This window comes from Pelophylax lessonae (assembly GCF_965119305.1).
Source record: "Pelophylax lessonae genome assembly, chromosome: 9".
Lineage (NCBI taxonomy): Eukaryota > Metazoa > Chordata > Amphibia > Anura > Ranidae > Pelophylax > Pelophylax lessonae.
In genome coordinates, this window is record NC_138776.1 from 273,924,954 (window position 1) to 273,942,142 (window position 17,189).

A 17,189-nucleotide genomic window follows, 5' to 3' on the forward strand; every position below is an offset into this window, starting at 1 on the left:
GTTGGGGGGGGATATTATGGGATATATAGGAGGGGGGATATTATGGGATATATAGGAGGGGGATATTATGGGATATATAGGAGGGGGGGATATTATGGGATATATAGGAGGGGGGGATATTATGGGATATATAGGAGGGGGGGAGATTATGGGATATATAGGAGGGGGGATATTATGGGATATATAGGAGGGGGGATATTATGGGATATATAGGAGGGGGGGATATTATGGGATATATAGGAGGGAGGATATTATGGGATATATAGGAGGGGGGATATTATGGGATATATAGGAGGGGGGGATATTATGGGATATATAGGAGGTGGGATATTATGGGATATATAGGAGGGGGGATATTATAAGATATATAGGAGGGGATATTATGGGATATATAGGAGGGGGGGATATTATGGGATATATAGGAGGGGGGATATTATGGGATATATAGGAGGGGGGGATATTATGGGATATATAGGAGGGGGGGATATTATGGGATATATAGGAGGGGGGATATTATGGGATATATAGGAGGGGGGATATTATGGGATATATAGGAGGGGGGATATTATGGGATATATAGGAGGGGGGGATATTATGGGATATATAGGAGGGGGGGATATTATGGGATATATAGGAGGGGGGGATATTATGGGATATATAGGAGGGGGATATTATGGGATATATAGGAGGGGGGATATTATGGGATATATAGGAGGGGGGATATTATGGGATATATAGGAGGGGGGGATATTATGGGATATATAGGAGGGGGGGATATTATGGGATATATAGGAGGGGATATTATGGGATATATAGGAGGGGGGATATTATGGGATATATAGGAGGGGGGGATATTATGGGATATATAGGAGGGGGGGATATTATGGGATATATAGGAGGGGGGGATATTATGGGATATATAGGAGGGGGGGATATTATGGGATATATAGGAGGGGGGATATTATGGGATATATAGGAGGGGGGGATATTATGGGATATATAGGAGGGGGGGATATTATGGGATATATAGGAGGGGGGATATTATGGGATATATAGGAGGGGGGGATATTATGGGATATATAGGAGGGGGGGATATTATGGGATATATAGGAGGGGGGGATATTATGGGATATATAGGAGGGGGGATATTATGGGATATATAGGAGGGGGGGATATTATGGGATATATAGGAGGGGGGGATATTATGGGATATATAGGAGGGGGGATATTATGGGATATATAGGAGGGGGGGATATTATGGGATATATAGGAGGGGGGGATATTATGGGATATATAGGAGGGGGGGAGATTATGGGATATATAGGAGGGGGGGATATTATGGGATATATAGGAGGGGAGGATATTATGGGATATATAGGAGGGGGGGATATTATGGGATATATAGGAGGGGGGGGATATTATGGGATATATAGGAGGGGGGGATATTATGGGATATATAGGAGGGGGATATTATGGGATATATAGGAGGGGGGGATATTATGGGATATATAGGAGGGGGGATATTATGGGATATATAGGAGGGGGGATATTATGGGATATATAGGAGGGGGGGATATTATGGGATATATAGGAGGGGGGGGATATTATGGGATATATAGGAGGGGGGATATTATGGGATATATAGGAGGGGGGATATTATGGGATATATAGGAGGGAGGATATTATGGGATATATAGGAGGGGGGATATTATGGGATATATAGGAGGGGGGGATATTATGGGATATATAGGAGGGGGGGATATTATGGGATATATAGGAGGGGGGATATTATGGGATATATAGGAGGGAGGATATTATGGGATATATAGGAGGGGGGATATTATGGGATATATAGGAGGGGGGGAGATTATGGGATATATAGGAGGGGGGGATATTATGGGATATATAGGAGGGGGGGATATTATGGGATATATAGGAGGGGGGGGATATTATGGGATATATAGGAGGGGGGGATATTATGGGATATATAGGAGGGGGGGATATTATGGGATATATAGGAGGGGGGATATTATGGGATATATAGGAGGGGGGATATTATGGGATATATAGGAGGGGGGGAGATTATGGGATATATAGGAGGGGGGGATATTATGGGATATATAGGAGGGGGGGATATTATGGGATATATAGGAGGGGGGGGATATTATGGGATATATAGGAGGGGGGGAGATTATGGGATATATAGGAGGGGGGGATATTATGGGATATATAGGAGGGAGGATATTATGGGATATATAGGAGGGGGGATATTATGGGATATATAGGAGGGGGGGGATATTATGGGATATATAGGAGGGGGGGATATTATGGGATATATAGGAGGGGGATATTATGGGATATATAGGAGGGGGGGATATTATGGGATATATAGGAGGGGGGATATTATGGGATATATAGGAGGGGGGATATTATGGGATATATAGGAGGGGGGATATTATGGGATATATAGGAGGGGGGGGATATTATGGGATATATAGGAGGGGGGATATTATGGGATATATAGGAGGGGGGATATTATGGGATATATAGGAGGGAGGATATTATGGGATATATAGGAGGGGGGATATTATGGGATATATAGGAGGGGGGGATATTATGGGATATATAGGAGGGGGGGATATTATGGGATATATAGGAGGGGGGATATTATGGGATATATAGGAGGGGGGATATTATGGGATATATAGGAGGGGGGATATTATGGGATATATAGGAGGGGGGATATTATGGGATATATAGGAGGGGGGATATTATGGGATATATAGGAGGGGGGATATTATGGGATATATAGGAGGGGGGATATTATGGGATATATAGGAGGGGGATATTATGGGATATATAGGAGGGGGATATTATGGGATATATAGGAGGGGGGTATATTATGGGATATATAGGAGGGGGGGATATTATGGGATATATAGGAGGGGGGGATATTATGGGATATATAGGAGGGGGATATTATGGGATATATAGGAGGGGGGGATATTATGGGATATATAGGAGGGGGATATTATGGGATATATAGGAGGGAGGATATTATGGGATATATAGGAGGGGGATATTATGGGATATATAGGAGGGGGGATATTATGGGATATATAGTAGGAGGGGGGTATATTATGGGATATATAGGAGGGGGATATTATGGGATATATAGGAGGGGGGATATTATGGGATATATAGGAGGGGGGGATATTATGGGATATATAGGAGGGGGGGATATTATGGGATATATAGGAGGGAGGATATTATGGGATATATAGGAGGGGGGATATTATGGGATATATAGGAGGGGGGATATTATGGGATATATAGGAGGGGGGATATTATGGGATATATAGGAGGGGGGGATATTATGGGATATATAGGGGGGGGATATTATGGGATATATAGGAGGGGGGATATTATGGGATATATAGGAGGGAGGATATTATGGGATATATAGGAGGGGGGATATTATGGGATATATAGGAGGGGGGGATATTATGGGATATATAGGAGGGAGGATATTATGGGATATATAGGAGGGGGGATATTATGGGATATATAGGAGGGGGGATATTATGGGATATATAGGAGGGGGGATATTATGGGATATATAGGAGGGGGGTATATTATGGGATATATAGGAGGGGGGAGATTATGGGATATATAGGAGGGGGGGATATTATGGGATATATAGGAGGAGGGGATATTATGGGATATATAGGAGGAGGGGATATTATGGGATATATAGGAGGGAGGATATTATGGGATATATAGGAGGGGGGGATATTATGGGATATATAGGAGGAGGGGATATTATGGGATATATAGGAGGAGGGGATATTATGGGATATATAGGAGGGGGGGGATATTATGGGATATATAGGAGGGGGGGATATTATGGGATATATAGGAGGGGGGGATATTATGGGATATATAGGAGGGGGGGATATTATGGGATATATAGGAGGGGGAGGGGTGATAAACACATTATAGAGAATGAAGTCCCCTTCTAGTGACGTATGCAATGTAGAGGGGGAGGGGAGTTGTAGAAAAGATCGGAAGGGGAGTCTCACCTCTGTTGTTGCACTCGCTGTAGACGATCAGGAAGTCAGCGCGCAGTGTCGGAGGGAATGTTATCTCCGGACACTAGAGGCCGGGCTCTGGGCGGGAAATGTCCCCGGTAAAGCCGCCATGTTTCCGAAGTCTGAGCTCACACTCGGAAGTTTTTATTGGCTGGTAGGCGGATCCCTTGTTGGGAGGGGGCGGGGTGTGTGTGTGATATCATAGTGGAATACAATCCGATCAGAACGGTTATATGACGTCACACACTCGCAGACATGACGTCATAGGAAGACATCTACAGGGGACACAAAATCACCTTTCCCACAATCCTCCGTGAGGCACTTCCGGTGATGTGAGAGGAACTTCCTGCTGAATGAAGGTGAGTGGTGCATTATGGGGGATGAACAGGAAGTAGCTGCAGTGTATTGTGGGGGATGTAGTCCTCGGAACAGGAAGGAGATGGTTGTGATGAGCAGAGAACTGTCCGATCTGTGACCATATTCTGTCCGATCTCTGAGAGGAGCCAATCCTACACCCCCCTGGTGAGACACTGAGGGGTCATGTGATCAGGGAAGAGGGAGGGGACATTGAGGGGTCATGTGATCAGGAAAGAGGGAGGGAACACTGAGGTGTCATGTGATCAGGGAAGAGGGAGGGAACACTGAGGGGTCATGTGATGAGGGGAAGAGGGAGGGGACACTGAGGGGTCATGTGATCAGGGAAGAGGGAGGGAACACTGAGGGGTCATGTGATCAGGAAAGAGGGAGGGGACACTGAGGGGTCATGTGATCAGGGAAGAGGGAGGGGACACTGAGGGGTCATGTGATCAGGGAAGAGGGAGGGAACACTGAGGGGTCATGTGATCAGGAAAGAGGGAAGAACACTGAGGTGTCATGTGATCAGTGAAGAGGGAGGGAACACTGAGGGGTCATGTGATCAGGAAAGAGGGAAGAACACTGAGGTGTCATGTGATCAGTGAAGAGGGAGGGAACACTGAGGGGTCATGTGATCAGTAAAGAGGGAAGAACACTGAGGTGTCATGTGATCAGGGAAGAGGGAGGGAACACTGAGGGGTCATGTGATCAGGGAAGAGGGAGGGGACACTGAGGGGTCATGTGATCAGGGAAGAACACTGAGGGGTCATGTGATCAGTGAAGAGGGAGGGAACACTGAGGGGTCATGTGATCAGGAAAGAGGGAAGAACACTGAGGTGTCATGTGATCAGTGAAGAGGGAGGGAACACTGAGGGGTCATGTGATCAGGGAAGAGGGAGGGGACACTGAGGGGTCATGTGATCAGGGAAGAGGGAGGGGACACTGAGGGGTCATGTGATCAGGGAAGAGGGAGGGGACACTGAGGGGTCATGTGATCAGTGAAGAGGGAGGGAACACTGAGGGGTCATGTGATCAGGAAAGAGGGAAGAACACTGAGGTGTCATGTGATCAGTGAAGAGGGAGGGAACACTGAGGGGTCATGTGATCAGGAAAGAGGGAAGAACACTGAGGGGTCATGTGATCAGTGAAGAGGGAGGGAACACTGAGGGGTCATGTGATCAGGAAAGAGGGAGGGGACACTGAGGGGTCATGTGATCAGGGAAGAGGGAGGGGGACACTGAGGGGTCATGTGATCAGGGAAGAGGGAGGGGACACTGAGGGGTCATGTGATTAGGGAAGAGGGAGGGGACACTGAGGGGTCATGTGATCAGGGAAGAGGGAGGGGACACTGAGGGGTCATGTGATCAGGGAAGAGGGAGGGGACACTGAGGGGTCATGTGATCAGGGAAGAGGGAGGGGACACTGAGGGGTCATGTGATCAGTGAAGAGGGAGGGAACACTGAGGGGTCATGTGATCAGGAAAGAGGGAAGAACACTGAGGGGTCATGTGATCAGTGAAGAGGGAGGGAACACTGAGGGGTCATGTGATCAGGAAAGAGGGAGGGGACACTGAGGGGTCATGTGATCAGGGAAGAGGGAGGGGGACACTGAGGGGTCATGTGATCAGGGAAGAGGGAGGGGACACTGAGGGGTCATGTGATTAGGGAAGAGGGAGGGGACACTGAGGGGTCATGTGATCAGGGAAGAGGGAGGGGACACTGAGGGGTCATGTGATCAGGGAAGAGGGAGGGGACACTGAGGGGTCATGTGATCAGGGAAGAGGGAGGGGACACTGAGGGGTCATGTGATCAGGGAAGAGGGAGGGGACACTGAGGGGTCATGTGATCAGGGAAGAGGGAGGGAACACTGAGGTGTCATGTGATCAGTAAAGAGGGAAGAACACTGAGGTGTCATGTGATCAGGGAAGAGGGAGGGAACACTGAGGGGTCATGTGATCAGGGAAGAGGGAGGGGACACTGAGGGGTCATGTGATCAGGGAAGAACACTGAGGGGTCATGTGATCAGGAAAGAGGGAAGAACACTGAGGTGTCATGTGATCAGTGAAGAGGGAGGGAACACTGAGGGGTCATGTGATCAGGGAAGAGGGAGGGAACACTGAGGGGTCATGTGATCAGGAAAGAGGGAAGAACACTGAGGTGTCATGTGATCAGTGAAGAGGGAGGGAACACTGAGGGGTCATGTGATCAGGAAAGAGGGAAGAACACTGAGGTGTCATGTGATCAGTGAAGAGGGAGGGAACACTGAGGGGTCATGTGATCAGTAAAGAGGGAAGAACACTGAGGTGTCATGTGATCAGGGAAGAGGGAGGGAACACTGAGGGGTCATGTGATCAGGGAAGAGGGAGGGGACACTGAGGGGTCATGTGATCAGGGAAGAACACTGAGGGGTCATGTGATCAGTGAAGAGGGAGGGAACACTGAGGGGTCATGTGATCAGGAAAGAGGGAAGAACACTGAGGTGTCATGTGATCAGTGAAGAGGGAGGGAACACTGAGGGGTCATGTGATCAGGGAAGAGGGAGGGGACACTGAGGGGTCATGTGATCAGGGAAGAGGGAGGGGACACTGAGGGGTCATGTGATCAGGGAAGAGGGAGGGGACACTGAGGGGTCATGTGATCAGGGAAGAGGGAGGGGACACTGAGGGGTCATGTGATCAGTGAAGAGGGAGGGAACACTGAGGGGTCATGTGATCAGGAAAGAGGGAAGAACACTGAGGGGTCATGTGATCAGTGAAGAGGGAGGGAACACTGAGGGGTCATGTGATCAGGAAAGAGGGAGGGGACACTGAGGGGTCATGTGATCAGGGAAGAGGGAGGGGGACACTGAGGGGTCATGTGATCAGGGAAGAGGGAGGGGACACTGAGGGGTCATGTGATTAGGGAAGAGGGAGGGGACACTGAGGGGTCATGTGATCAGGGAAGAGGGAGGGGACACTGAGGGGTCATGTGATCAGGGAAGAGGGAGGGGACACTGAGGGGTCATGTGATCAGGGAAGAGGGAGGGGACACTGAGGGGTCATGTGATCAGGGAAGAGGGAGGGGACACTGAGGGGTCATGTGATCAGGGAAGAGGGAGGGAACACTGAGGTGTCATGTGATCAGGGAAGAGGGAGGGGGGTGTTCCGTGAAAAAACCATACCCGTGAGAAAACCATACCCTCGTCACTTCCGGTTCAACTACGGAGGGTATGGATTTCTCACGGTAGTTAAACTTGCGGCGCTTACATTAAAACAGCTCCTCTGCAACATAAATCATCTCCGCTCTTCGCCCTGTCACTGCCCTCATCTCCGGTAATAAATATAAAAGCGGATCACGGAGCCGCGATCGCCGTCACATTTACATCTCATACACCCACCGCCGCTTTTATATTTATTACCGGAGATGAGGGAAGATACAGCGATAGCAGAGGAGATGATTGATGTTGCACCCGAAGTGTTTTAATGTACCCGCCGCAAGTATTACATCAGACACTGTGCCGTGAGAATTTCATGCCCACCGAGCATGCGCACTTCTCAAATTCTTTCATGTTTATTTACGTCTCCGGGGCTCTGAGCATGCGCACTACTGCGCTGCTCAGCTGTTTCAGACCGGAAGTGACGAGGGTATGGTTTCTCCACGGGGTATGGTTTTTTAACGTTACAGGGGACACTGAGGGGTCATGTGATCAGGAAAGAGGGAGGGGACACTGAGGGGTCATGTGATCAGGGAAGAGGGAGGGAACACTGAAGGGTCAAGTGATCAGGGAAGAGGGAGGGGACACTGAGGGGTCATGTGATCAGGGAAGAGGGAGGGGACACTGGGGGGGGTCATGTGATCAGGGAAGAGGGAGGGGACACTGGGGGGGTTAATGTGATCAGGGAAGAGGGGGGGAACACTGAGGGGTCATGTGATCAGGGAAGAGGGAGGGAACACTGGGGGGTCATGTGATCAGGGAAGAGGGGGGGAACACTGAGGGGTCATGTGATCAGGGAAGAGGGAGGGAACACTGGGGGGTCATGTGATCAGGGAAGAGGGGGGGTGTAACATTAGAATTCCATACCTCGTTAGAATTCCATACCCTCGTCACTTCCTGTCCGAAACAGCTGAGCAGCGTAACAGTGCGCATGCTCGGAGCCCCGGAAACCTCATTGAACAGCTGTGAATTAGAGAAGTGCGCATGCTCGGAGGGAATGGAATTATAACGGAAGTGTATATAATGTTATACTTGCGGCGGTTACATAAAAACAGTTCGGCTGCAACATCAATCATCTCCTCTCCCTGTCACTTCCCTGATGTCGGCTAGTAAATGTAAAAGCAGCGGCGGGTGTATGAGATGTAAATGACGGAGATCTCACTTGGGGGTCATGTGATCAAGGAAGAGGGAGGGGACACTGAGGGGTCAATGTATAATGGCGGGACAAAGAGGAATATCAATGTATAATGGTGGGACAGAGAAGAGGAATGTTCCATCACATCAATGTATAATGGTGGGACAGAGAAGAGGAACGTTCCTCCACATCAATGTATAATGGTGGGACAGAGAAGAGGAACGTTCCTCCACATCAATGTATAATGGTGGGACAGAGAAGAGGAACGTTCCTCCACATCAATGTATAATGGTGGGACAGAGAAGAGGAATGTTCCCTCACATCAATGTATAATGGTAGGACAGAGAAGAGGAACGTTCCTCCACATCAATGTATAATGGTGGGACAGAGAAGAGGAACGTTCCTCCACATCAATGTATAATGGTGGGACAGAGAAGAGGAACCTTCCTCCACATCAATGTATAATGGTGGGACAGAGAAGAGGAACGTTCCTCCACATCAATGTATAATGGTGGGACAGAGAAGGGGAACGTTCCTCCACATCAATGTATAATGGTGGGACAGAGAAGGGGAACGTTCCTCCACATCAATGTATAATGGTGGGACAGAGAAGAGGAACGTTCCTCCACATCAATGTATAATGGTGGGACAGAGAAGAGGAACCTTCCTCCACATCAATGTATAATGGTGGGACAGAGAAGAGGAATGTTCCCTCACATCAATGTATAATGGTGGGACAGAGAAGAGGAATGTTCCCTCACATCAATGTATAATGGTGGGACAGAGAAGAGGAATGTTCCCTCACATCAATGTATAATGGTGGGACAGAGAAGGGGAACGTTCCTCCACATCGATATATAATGGTGGGACAGAGAAGGGGAACGTTCCTCCACATCAATGTATAATGGTGGGACAGAGAAGTGGAACGTTCCTCCACATCATTGACCTTTTTATGTGTTTTCTCTACAAATATTTCTTATTTCGATTTTTCAGAATTCCAGGTAGAAAGATGCCAAAATGCATCGTGGACTACTGCCGAAACTATGCCGGAATGAAGAAAAACTACACCAATGTCATTCTCCATGCCTTCCCCACCACACTGGACCGCATTAAATTATGGCTACAGGCTATTGAACAGAGTGGACAGCTCTTTGACAACCTGGATGAGATGGCAAAAAAAATCTATGAAGGAAAAAAATTTGACTCGTACCGAGTGTGCTCCGAACATTTCACCATTCAATGTTACTCTGTGAATGGAGACAAGAGAGTCCTGAAAAAGGAATCCATTCCCACGGTCTTTGTTAATAGACATGCCATGCACGTTTCCAAACAGATCAGAAAGAGGAAGAGGCAGGAGATGCTGAATGCCCTGGTAAGTGAAGGGGCACCTCTGACTACCAGGAGATCGGTGGGGGTAAATTGAGAAAGTAGTATTTACCTGAACATTGGCATAGCTCCTGCAATGGAGTAGCCATAGATTAAGGCCTGTGTGTTCCTGTAAAACTTGGGAATTCCTTTAGCGTTACCAGGAAGGCTGTTGAAGACTTGTTCAATTCAGTCCCTGTGCTTTTAAAAGCTAGGAATTGACTTCTCAGAAAGTCTACGATGGCATAATTCTCATGTCACAAGCAAGGAAGTTTCTTCCCAGAATATACTCCATAGTATGACTCCGTTTTTTCTCCAGTCTGGTCTAGGTGAACATTAGACCTTGAGTATTATCTAGGATCAAATCTTGGCCATAGTATTTCCTTGTCTAGAACCTTTAGTGATAGTCTTTATGCAGGGTGTTGCTCACAATGTTCCCCGGTGACTCCTTTGAACCTGTTAGGCATATTCCTCTGTCTACTCTCATTTATGAGGGGAGTCAATGAGTTGGGTTCCTTAACCTGTACAAAAACCTTTCTTGTGCTACACAAGGACCAAGTTGTCTGAAGCCTCTTGTCTTCTCAAGGTTTTTTTTTCTTTTCACTGTACCCAGGACATTACATAGTAGGTGAGGTTGAATAAAGACAATAGTCCATCCAGTTCAACCTGTGTAGGTGTGTGTGGCTGTAATCATCTCTCATACCCCTGAATGTTCTGATCCTTGAGATGTAAGTCTAAGAGTCTTTTGAAAGCCACCATACTACCCGCAGAAACCACCTCTTGTGGTAGAGAATTCCACAATCTTGTAGCCCTAACAGTAAACAACCCCCCACGTTGCCTGAGGTTAAATCTCTTCTCCTCTAAACGCATTGTGTGCCCCCGAGTCCTCATGCAATCCTTGTGACTGAATAGCTTTTTTTCTATGCTGAGATCACCATTGAGGTATTTATAAATTGCTATCATGTCCCCTCTCAGGCGTCTCTTCTCCAGGGAGAATAAATCAAGCAATTGCAGACGCTCTTCATAGTTTAGGTCCTCCAATCCCCTAATCAGTTTAGTTGCCCTTCTCTGGACTCTCTCCAGCTCCAACACATCCCTCCTGAGGACTGGCGACCAGAACTGGACAGAATACTCCAGATGCGGTCGGACCAGAGTTTTATAAAGTGGAAGGATTATAGTCTTATCTCTGGAATACATCCCTTTCTTTATGCATGCTAATATTCTGCCGGCTTTGGCAGCTGCTGCTTGACATTGCATTCTATTACTAAGTCTATCTTCTACTAAGACTCCCAGATCTTTCTCCATTTTTGATTCCCCCAAGGGTTCCCCTCCTAACGTGTATTGTGCTTTTACGTTTTTAGTCCCCAAGTGCAAAATCTTACACTTCTCCACATTAAACCTCATTTGCCATGTGGTTGCCCACTCCGTTATTTTGTCCAGGTCATTCTGTAGGATATCTGCTTCATGCTGTGCAGTTATTGCCCTGCCCAATTTTGTGTCATCTGCAAAAACTGATAACGAACCACTGATCCCGTCCTCAATGCTGTTTATGAATAAATTGAACAAGGTTGGTCCCAGGACTGAGCCTTGGGGGACCCCACTTACCGCCCCAGACTAGTCTTAGTATGCGCTGCTTTTTACCACCCTTTGGACACATTGTTCTCCTATCTCCTGCTTTATGACATCCTTAGGAGATCTCCTTCCATTGTCTGTACGGGGTACGCACTGTTCTGAATCTATCTCTCAGTTACAGATGGTCTGACTCTCTGTTGTTCCACATAGCCTCCGTAGGGGACAGCCTGCTTCTTCATTATCGCCAGGTAGATAAACCCATCAATCAAGCCTATGGACTGAACGACAAGGTTTCACCTTTCCTTGTAAAAGCACTTCACTGGATAGGTCAGTGCTTCTTTGCTTGTCCAGCATTGTGCATCTGTTTCTCAGATTTGTTGGTCAGCTTGTGGACATCCTCATAATCCAGAATGACTTCACTCTTTGTCCTACAATGAGCCGTTCATAAAACAGGATTTTATGTCTGACTGTAAAGTCCTTTTCTTGGAATACATTACAGGACGTGGGTCCCTCACCTCTCTTCTTATCTTCACTCCTAATATTGCTTTGCTACAAAACTTGATGGGAGTGGAAGGGATTATACAGGGCTGTCCTTACAGTCTACTGAAGGTGGCAGCATAACCCAGAGTACCTGAATGCTTCATCCTGTGCCCCGTAATCTACTCCAAGAAAAGGATATTATAGTAAGTCAGAAATCCTGTGTTTGTCACCAGCAATAAAACGGGGATAGTGAAAACAACGTTTGGAAGCCACCATCATACTGAGAACAGGTTGGATGTTTTTCTGACTGTCTATGACCAGGCCATCCCGAAGCTCCAGTAGTCTGGTCCCTTAGGTAACTCCATTTATAAAGGAAGAGGAAAAGGCTGAATAATAAGAGGAGAAGAAATGTCCATTGCCTTCAATATATTATTCTTCTATAGATCCTGTACAAAAAAAGTGACATTTGTGTTTTTAGGACAACAGACATCTAAAGAAAAAAGGCACCGAATCCACTAATACAAAAAATGGGCAAGAACTAGCACAAAAAATACTGAACCTCACCCTGGAGATCATCGCTCTACTGACCGGAGAGGTGAGGAGGATTCTGGGAGGTCACATGACATCACTCTTATCTCTATTAATAAAACACAGACCTGCCCGGAGAGGTGAGGAGGATTCTGGGAGGTTACATGACATCACTCTTATCTCTATTAATAAAACACAGACCTGACCGGAGAGGTGAGGAGGATTCTGGGAGGTCACATGACATCACTCTTATCTCTATTAATAAAACACAGACCTGACCGGAGAGGTGAGGAGGATTCTGGGAGGTCACATGACATCACTCTTATCTCTATTAATAAAACACAGACCTGACCGTAGGGGTGAGGAGGATTCTGGGAGGTCACATGACATCACTCTTATCTCTATTAATAAAACACAGACCTGACCGGAGAGGTGAGGAGGATTCTGGGAGGTCACATGACATCACTCTTATCTCTATTAATAAAACACAGACCTGACCGGAGAGGTGAGGAGGATTCTGGGAGGTCACATGACATCACTCTTATCTCTATTAATAATACACAGACCTGACCGGAGAGGTGAGGGGTATTCTGGGAGGTCACATGACATCACTCTTATCTCTATTAATAATACACAGATCTGATCAGAGAGGTGAGGGGGATTCTGGGAGGTCACATGACATCACTCTTATCTCTATTAGTAAAACTGGAATGGAGAAGGATTTAGTAATTGTTCCTCCTGTTTTGTAGGATTATATTGTTGTGAAGAAGTCGTGTCCAGAGGTCAACTTTGACAGAAGGACCCAATGTTCTGAAATGGTGCCTCAGTCCCAAATGCTGGACTGGGTTAATGAACACAAGATCCTGGAACTGACCAGCACGATGTTTGATCTTCTGACCGGAGAGGTGAGCGGTGCTGGGAATTCTGGGACATTATTCATATTTGATTGAAGGCTTAGTGTCTGTTTCTTTATGCAGGAGGAGGATGGCACAGATGAAAATGAAGAGGCCTGTACAGAAGTCATGATGAAGAATCCCCAGAGCTTCCCCCCACCAGGTAAGAAGAAAGTTGTTCTCTCAGGTATTGGTCTGCAGTCACCTTCTGTTCATTTTCTGGTCTTCTTATCATTGTCCATATTAAGTAGATTTTGGGCTGATTGTATATCTAAAGGTAAGGGTGGGTGGGGAGTATGGACAATTGGGGGGGGGGTCTAGTATCAAGGTGACACCATCATTTATGTGGTTTATATTCCAGGTGTCTTCCAGGAGACCAATACAGCCCCCCCACGTTTATCATCTTCCGGTTCTACGGATGTGGAAGAAGTTGTTGTCCAGGATGTCCGAAAGGCCAAACTCTTTAAAAAATCCACGTGGACGGCCATATCAGAGGCAAATGGGACCAAAAAGCTGGTCTTGTGTGAAGAAGATGCCGTACAGGATTCAGGTCCCAATGAGATACAAACTTCATCTGCACATGTTGTGGAGAAACCTCTCTTATCTAGAGGGGGAAATTTTAAAGTTTATACCCAACATGTGTCTACTCAAGAGAAGCCGTTACCCCAGAGCCGAGGAAATCAGCCACACACAGACCTGTACACTCATTGCTCATCAACTGGAATTAAAGACCATTCCCCATGTGACGGTGTCATCCCGCCCCCGGACCACACAGAGCAGAGCGCTGATAACATGGACAAGGAACCCGGAACATCAAAAAGGCAAAACATGACAGTGACCGGCTTTACTGAACAGTCAGACCATCAGCAACAGGATTCATCGGCACACATGAAGGAGGAAACCCAAAGTCTTCCATCATTGGAGCATGTACAATATACGTCTGTTATCATCAATGAGGAACACCTCTCACTATCAGCAGAGAACCCCCATATCCTGGACACTCATACATCCGTCGTCCATCCACAGCATACAGATTTATTTATTAAAGAGGGACCTGAATACTGTGCAGACGGCCATTTCACCCATACAGACACTGCAGCTGGAGATCAGACACGGATAACAGCCGGGTGTCTGAAGGAAGAACCTGGCTCATGTGGAGAAACCTTTACCCAACCTACTATCCATACTGTCACCAGTGATACACACTTTATATCTTACACCATAAAATAGAGGAACCCTGGGATGGACATTATGGAAGTCCTACCTCACTGAGCTTGAGAAGTTTACACAGCCATTAGGCCTCATGTAGATTGGCAGCTCCTAAACTCAACTCCATTAAAGTCGATGTGTCCATGTTCACATAGGCTTCTAGCAGAGTTTAGGAGATGCTGCGGTTAGGGGAGCTTCAACCTCCCTCTCCTGAACGCAGAAGAATCGCGCTCAGGATAAAAATGGTTTGACTGCCAGCCGTGGGAAAACGCAAAACTGCTGCAAAATCGTGGCGTAATTTTGTCGCAAGTAAATGTAGGCAGGATGTACATAAATGTAGGCAGGATGTACATAAAGCCTTAGAGAAGTGGACCTACCAAACCACAAGGAGGATAGGACCTTTGTGAGGGCTGAAGATGTAGCCTATGAGAGAGGTAACAATAGCTTCTGTAAAATCAAAGGCCTCCCCTTGGGTAATTCAGATTGGCCATGCTCTTTATCCATGGAGGCTGTGATCCTTGACCTCTCCTGAGAATGGCAGCTGTTTGGCTCTCATTTTGACCCTTTGGTTTCATGTTGACTTTCATGATATGCATACTGAACTTCTGAAGGGGCTGGGTAGGTCGGGGTATGCTCTTCTGCATGTAGAAGGTGATAAGGTGTCCCGGGAGCCGCCCATCAAGTCCCCAATGAGTAAGCTGCAGTGGGTGGAGTAAAATGTGTTGGGTGTGGCCTGGGGGGAGGGTCCAGGCTGAGACTGCCATTTACTATCATACAGCATGTTTTGACTTGATGTCCAAAGGACACCTAGTTTACTCTACAATTTCCTGGAGCATTGACGGGCTCCCTTCCTGACCGGCACTCACAGCGGTGAACACAGGACTCCATTCACATACAGCCTGAGCGGCTCACACACATATCTTGGTTCGCTCTGCATTTAGAAGGTCGCCTTAGTGCATAGTACAGTAGGTGCTGATGGTCCCACACTGCAGCGCACCACAACACAGACGTCACACTATAGTAGTACACTGCTATGAAAAGCAGAAGGTGCAGTCAAATGCTTGTTCCATCGCCCTGTCATTCTACACAAATGGGCTGCCTTAACCCAACACATGTTACCACACAATGGAACGTGCAGGTGTAAAGGGACCTCAATGCCAAGCCAACAGAATTTGTAAAGATCATCTGTGGCTGCCCTTGTAAGAATCCAGCTTCTAGAAGATCGGAACCACCCATACAGAACAATGCTCCACATGGACACCACATGACTACTGAACCTCTAGGCAGACTACCAGGAGGAAATACACCAAGAAATAATTCTCCCATCTCTGGGGAAGGGTGCAGGTGCTGGGCAGGACAGTACGATCCTTCACATGCGTATCATTTTCTCTTTGTCTAATTAATAAAACATTTTTTTACCTGCCTGTTCCCACACGTGCTTTAAATGGAAACTAGAATGGTTTTAGGTTCATTTTATTTTTTAATTTACACTTTTTTAAACTGATATTTATATATTTTTATTTTATGGTGGGTATGCATTGTGGGAATTAAATGTGACGGAAATGACCCAGATTCCACTTGTGGGCTTCCGTCAGTATACCGCTTCCTCAAGTCTTGAACATAGATATCACATATTATAGCCGCCCTACATACAAGACTAGCCGACAAATAGCTTGTATGAGATCTGGAACTGTTTATTGAAAAAACTCACATAATATATTATAAATAACATAACTAAGGAACAACCCACACAAACAGTATTCTACTTCCCCACTAACAACTAATAGCTGACAGTGATTTAATTAACATACTAATTAACTCAGCACTTAAACCAGCCTGGATGACCAGACTAACCAGGAAACAAGGCTAAAACAAAGTACATTACACATTATCCTACGTAAAGACAATAGCAGGAGACCCCAGTAGCAGACTGTCCGGCTTCGACCTACAATAGTCTATGTGGCAAAGCTTTTACAATGTTCCATCATTCTGATACAGTGGAATTAATGTATTATAGATTTCTTGAGGGATATTGTGAATAAATATTACTGTCCCATTTGATGTAATAAAAATCATACTCTCAGTGTCCATTAAGTAGTAAGTAGTTGAAGTAGTTGTCCATCATTTTCGTGGTCAACCTGTGCCCCTAATAGACACAGGGTGTCTTACACATAAGAGGGACCTGGGGAGCTGAGACAGGGATTTTCCAACCTCTCTAAGGTAAGCTGGATTCCAACTTAGAGCCTGAGCCAGCCACTCCCACCCCCTCCACAGCCCAGTGTTCCAATGAGCACGGGGGGGGGGGGGGCAAAGCAGACAATGGTGACTGACAGTCACCAGCTCTCTGCTCAGGGAGCTCTGAGAACCGAC

The 17,189-nt window shown here is 46.7% G+C and overlaps 2 protein-coding genes across 2 annotated transcripts in view; one reads left to right on the forward strand and one right to left on the reverse strand.

Moving 5' to 3' along the window:
• LOC309564485 (uncharacterized protein) overlaps nucleotides 1–4,224 on the reverse strand; it is a 24,205-nt gene extending 19,981 nt beyond the window's left edge. The window contains exon 1 of the mRNA XM_082269112.1: nucleotides 4,083–4,224. The gene's annotated coding sequence lies outside the window, so the exon portion shown is untranslated. The remainder of the gene's footprint in view (nucleotides 1–4,082) is intronic.
• Nucleotides 4,225–9,746: 5,522 nt separating this feature from the next.
• Nucleotides 9,747–15,038, forward strand: LOC309562699 (uncharacterized protein). The gene is made up of 5 exons (XM_082266983.1): nucleotides 9,747–10,144; nucleotides 12,668–12,784; nucleotides 13,467–13,622; nucleotides 13,695–13,773; nucleotides 13,972–15,038. The coding sequence occupies exons 1-5, from the start codon at nucleotides 9,782–9,784 to the stop codon at nucleotides 14,838–14,840; spliced, it is 1,584 nt and encodes a 527-aa protein (XP_082123109.1). The 5' UTR covers nucleotides 9,747–9,781; the 3' UTR covers nucleotides 14,841–15,038.
• Nucleotides 15,039–17,189: the final 2,151 nt, after the last annotated feature.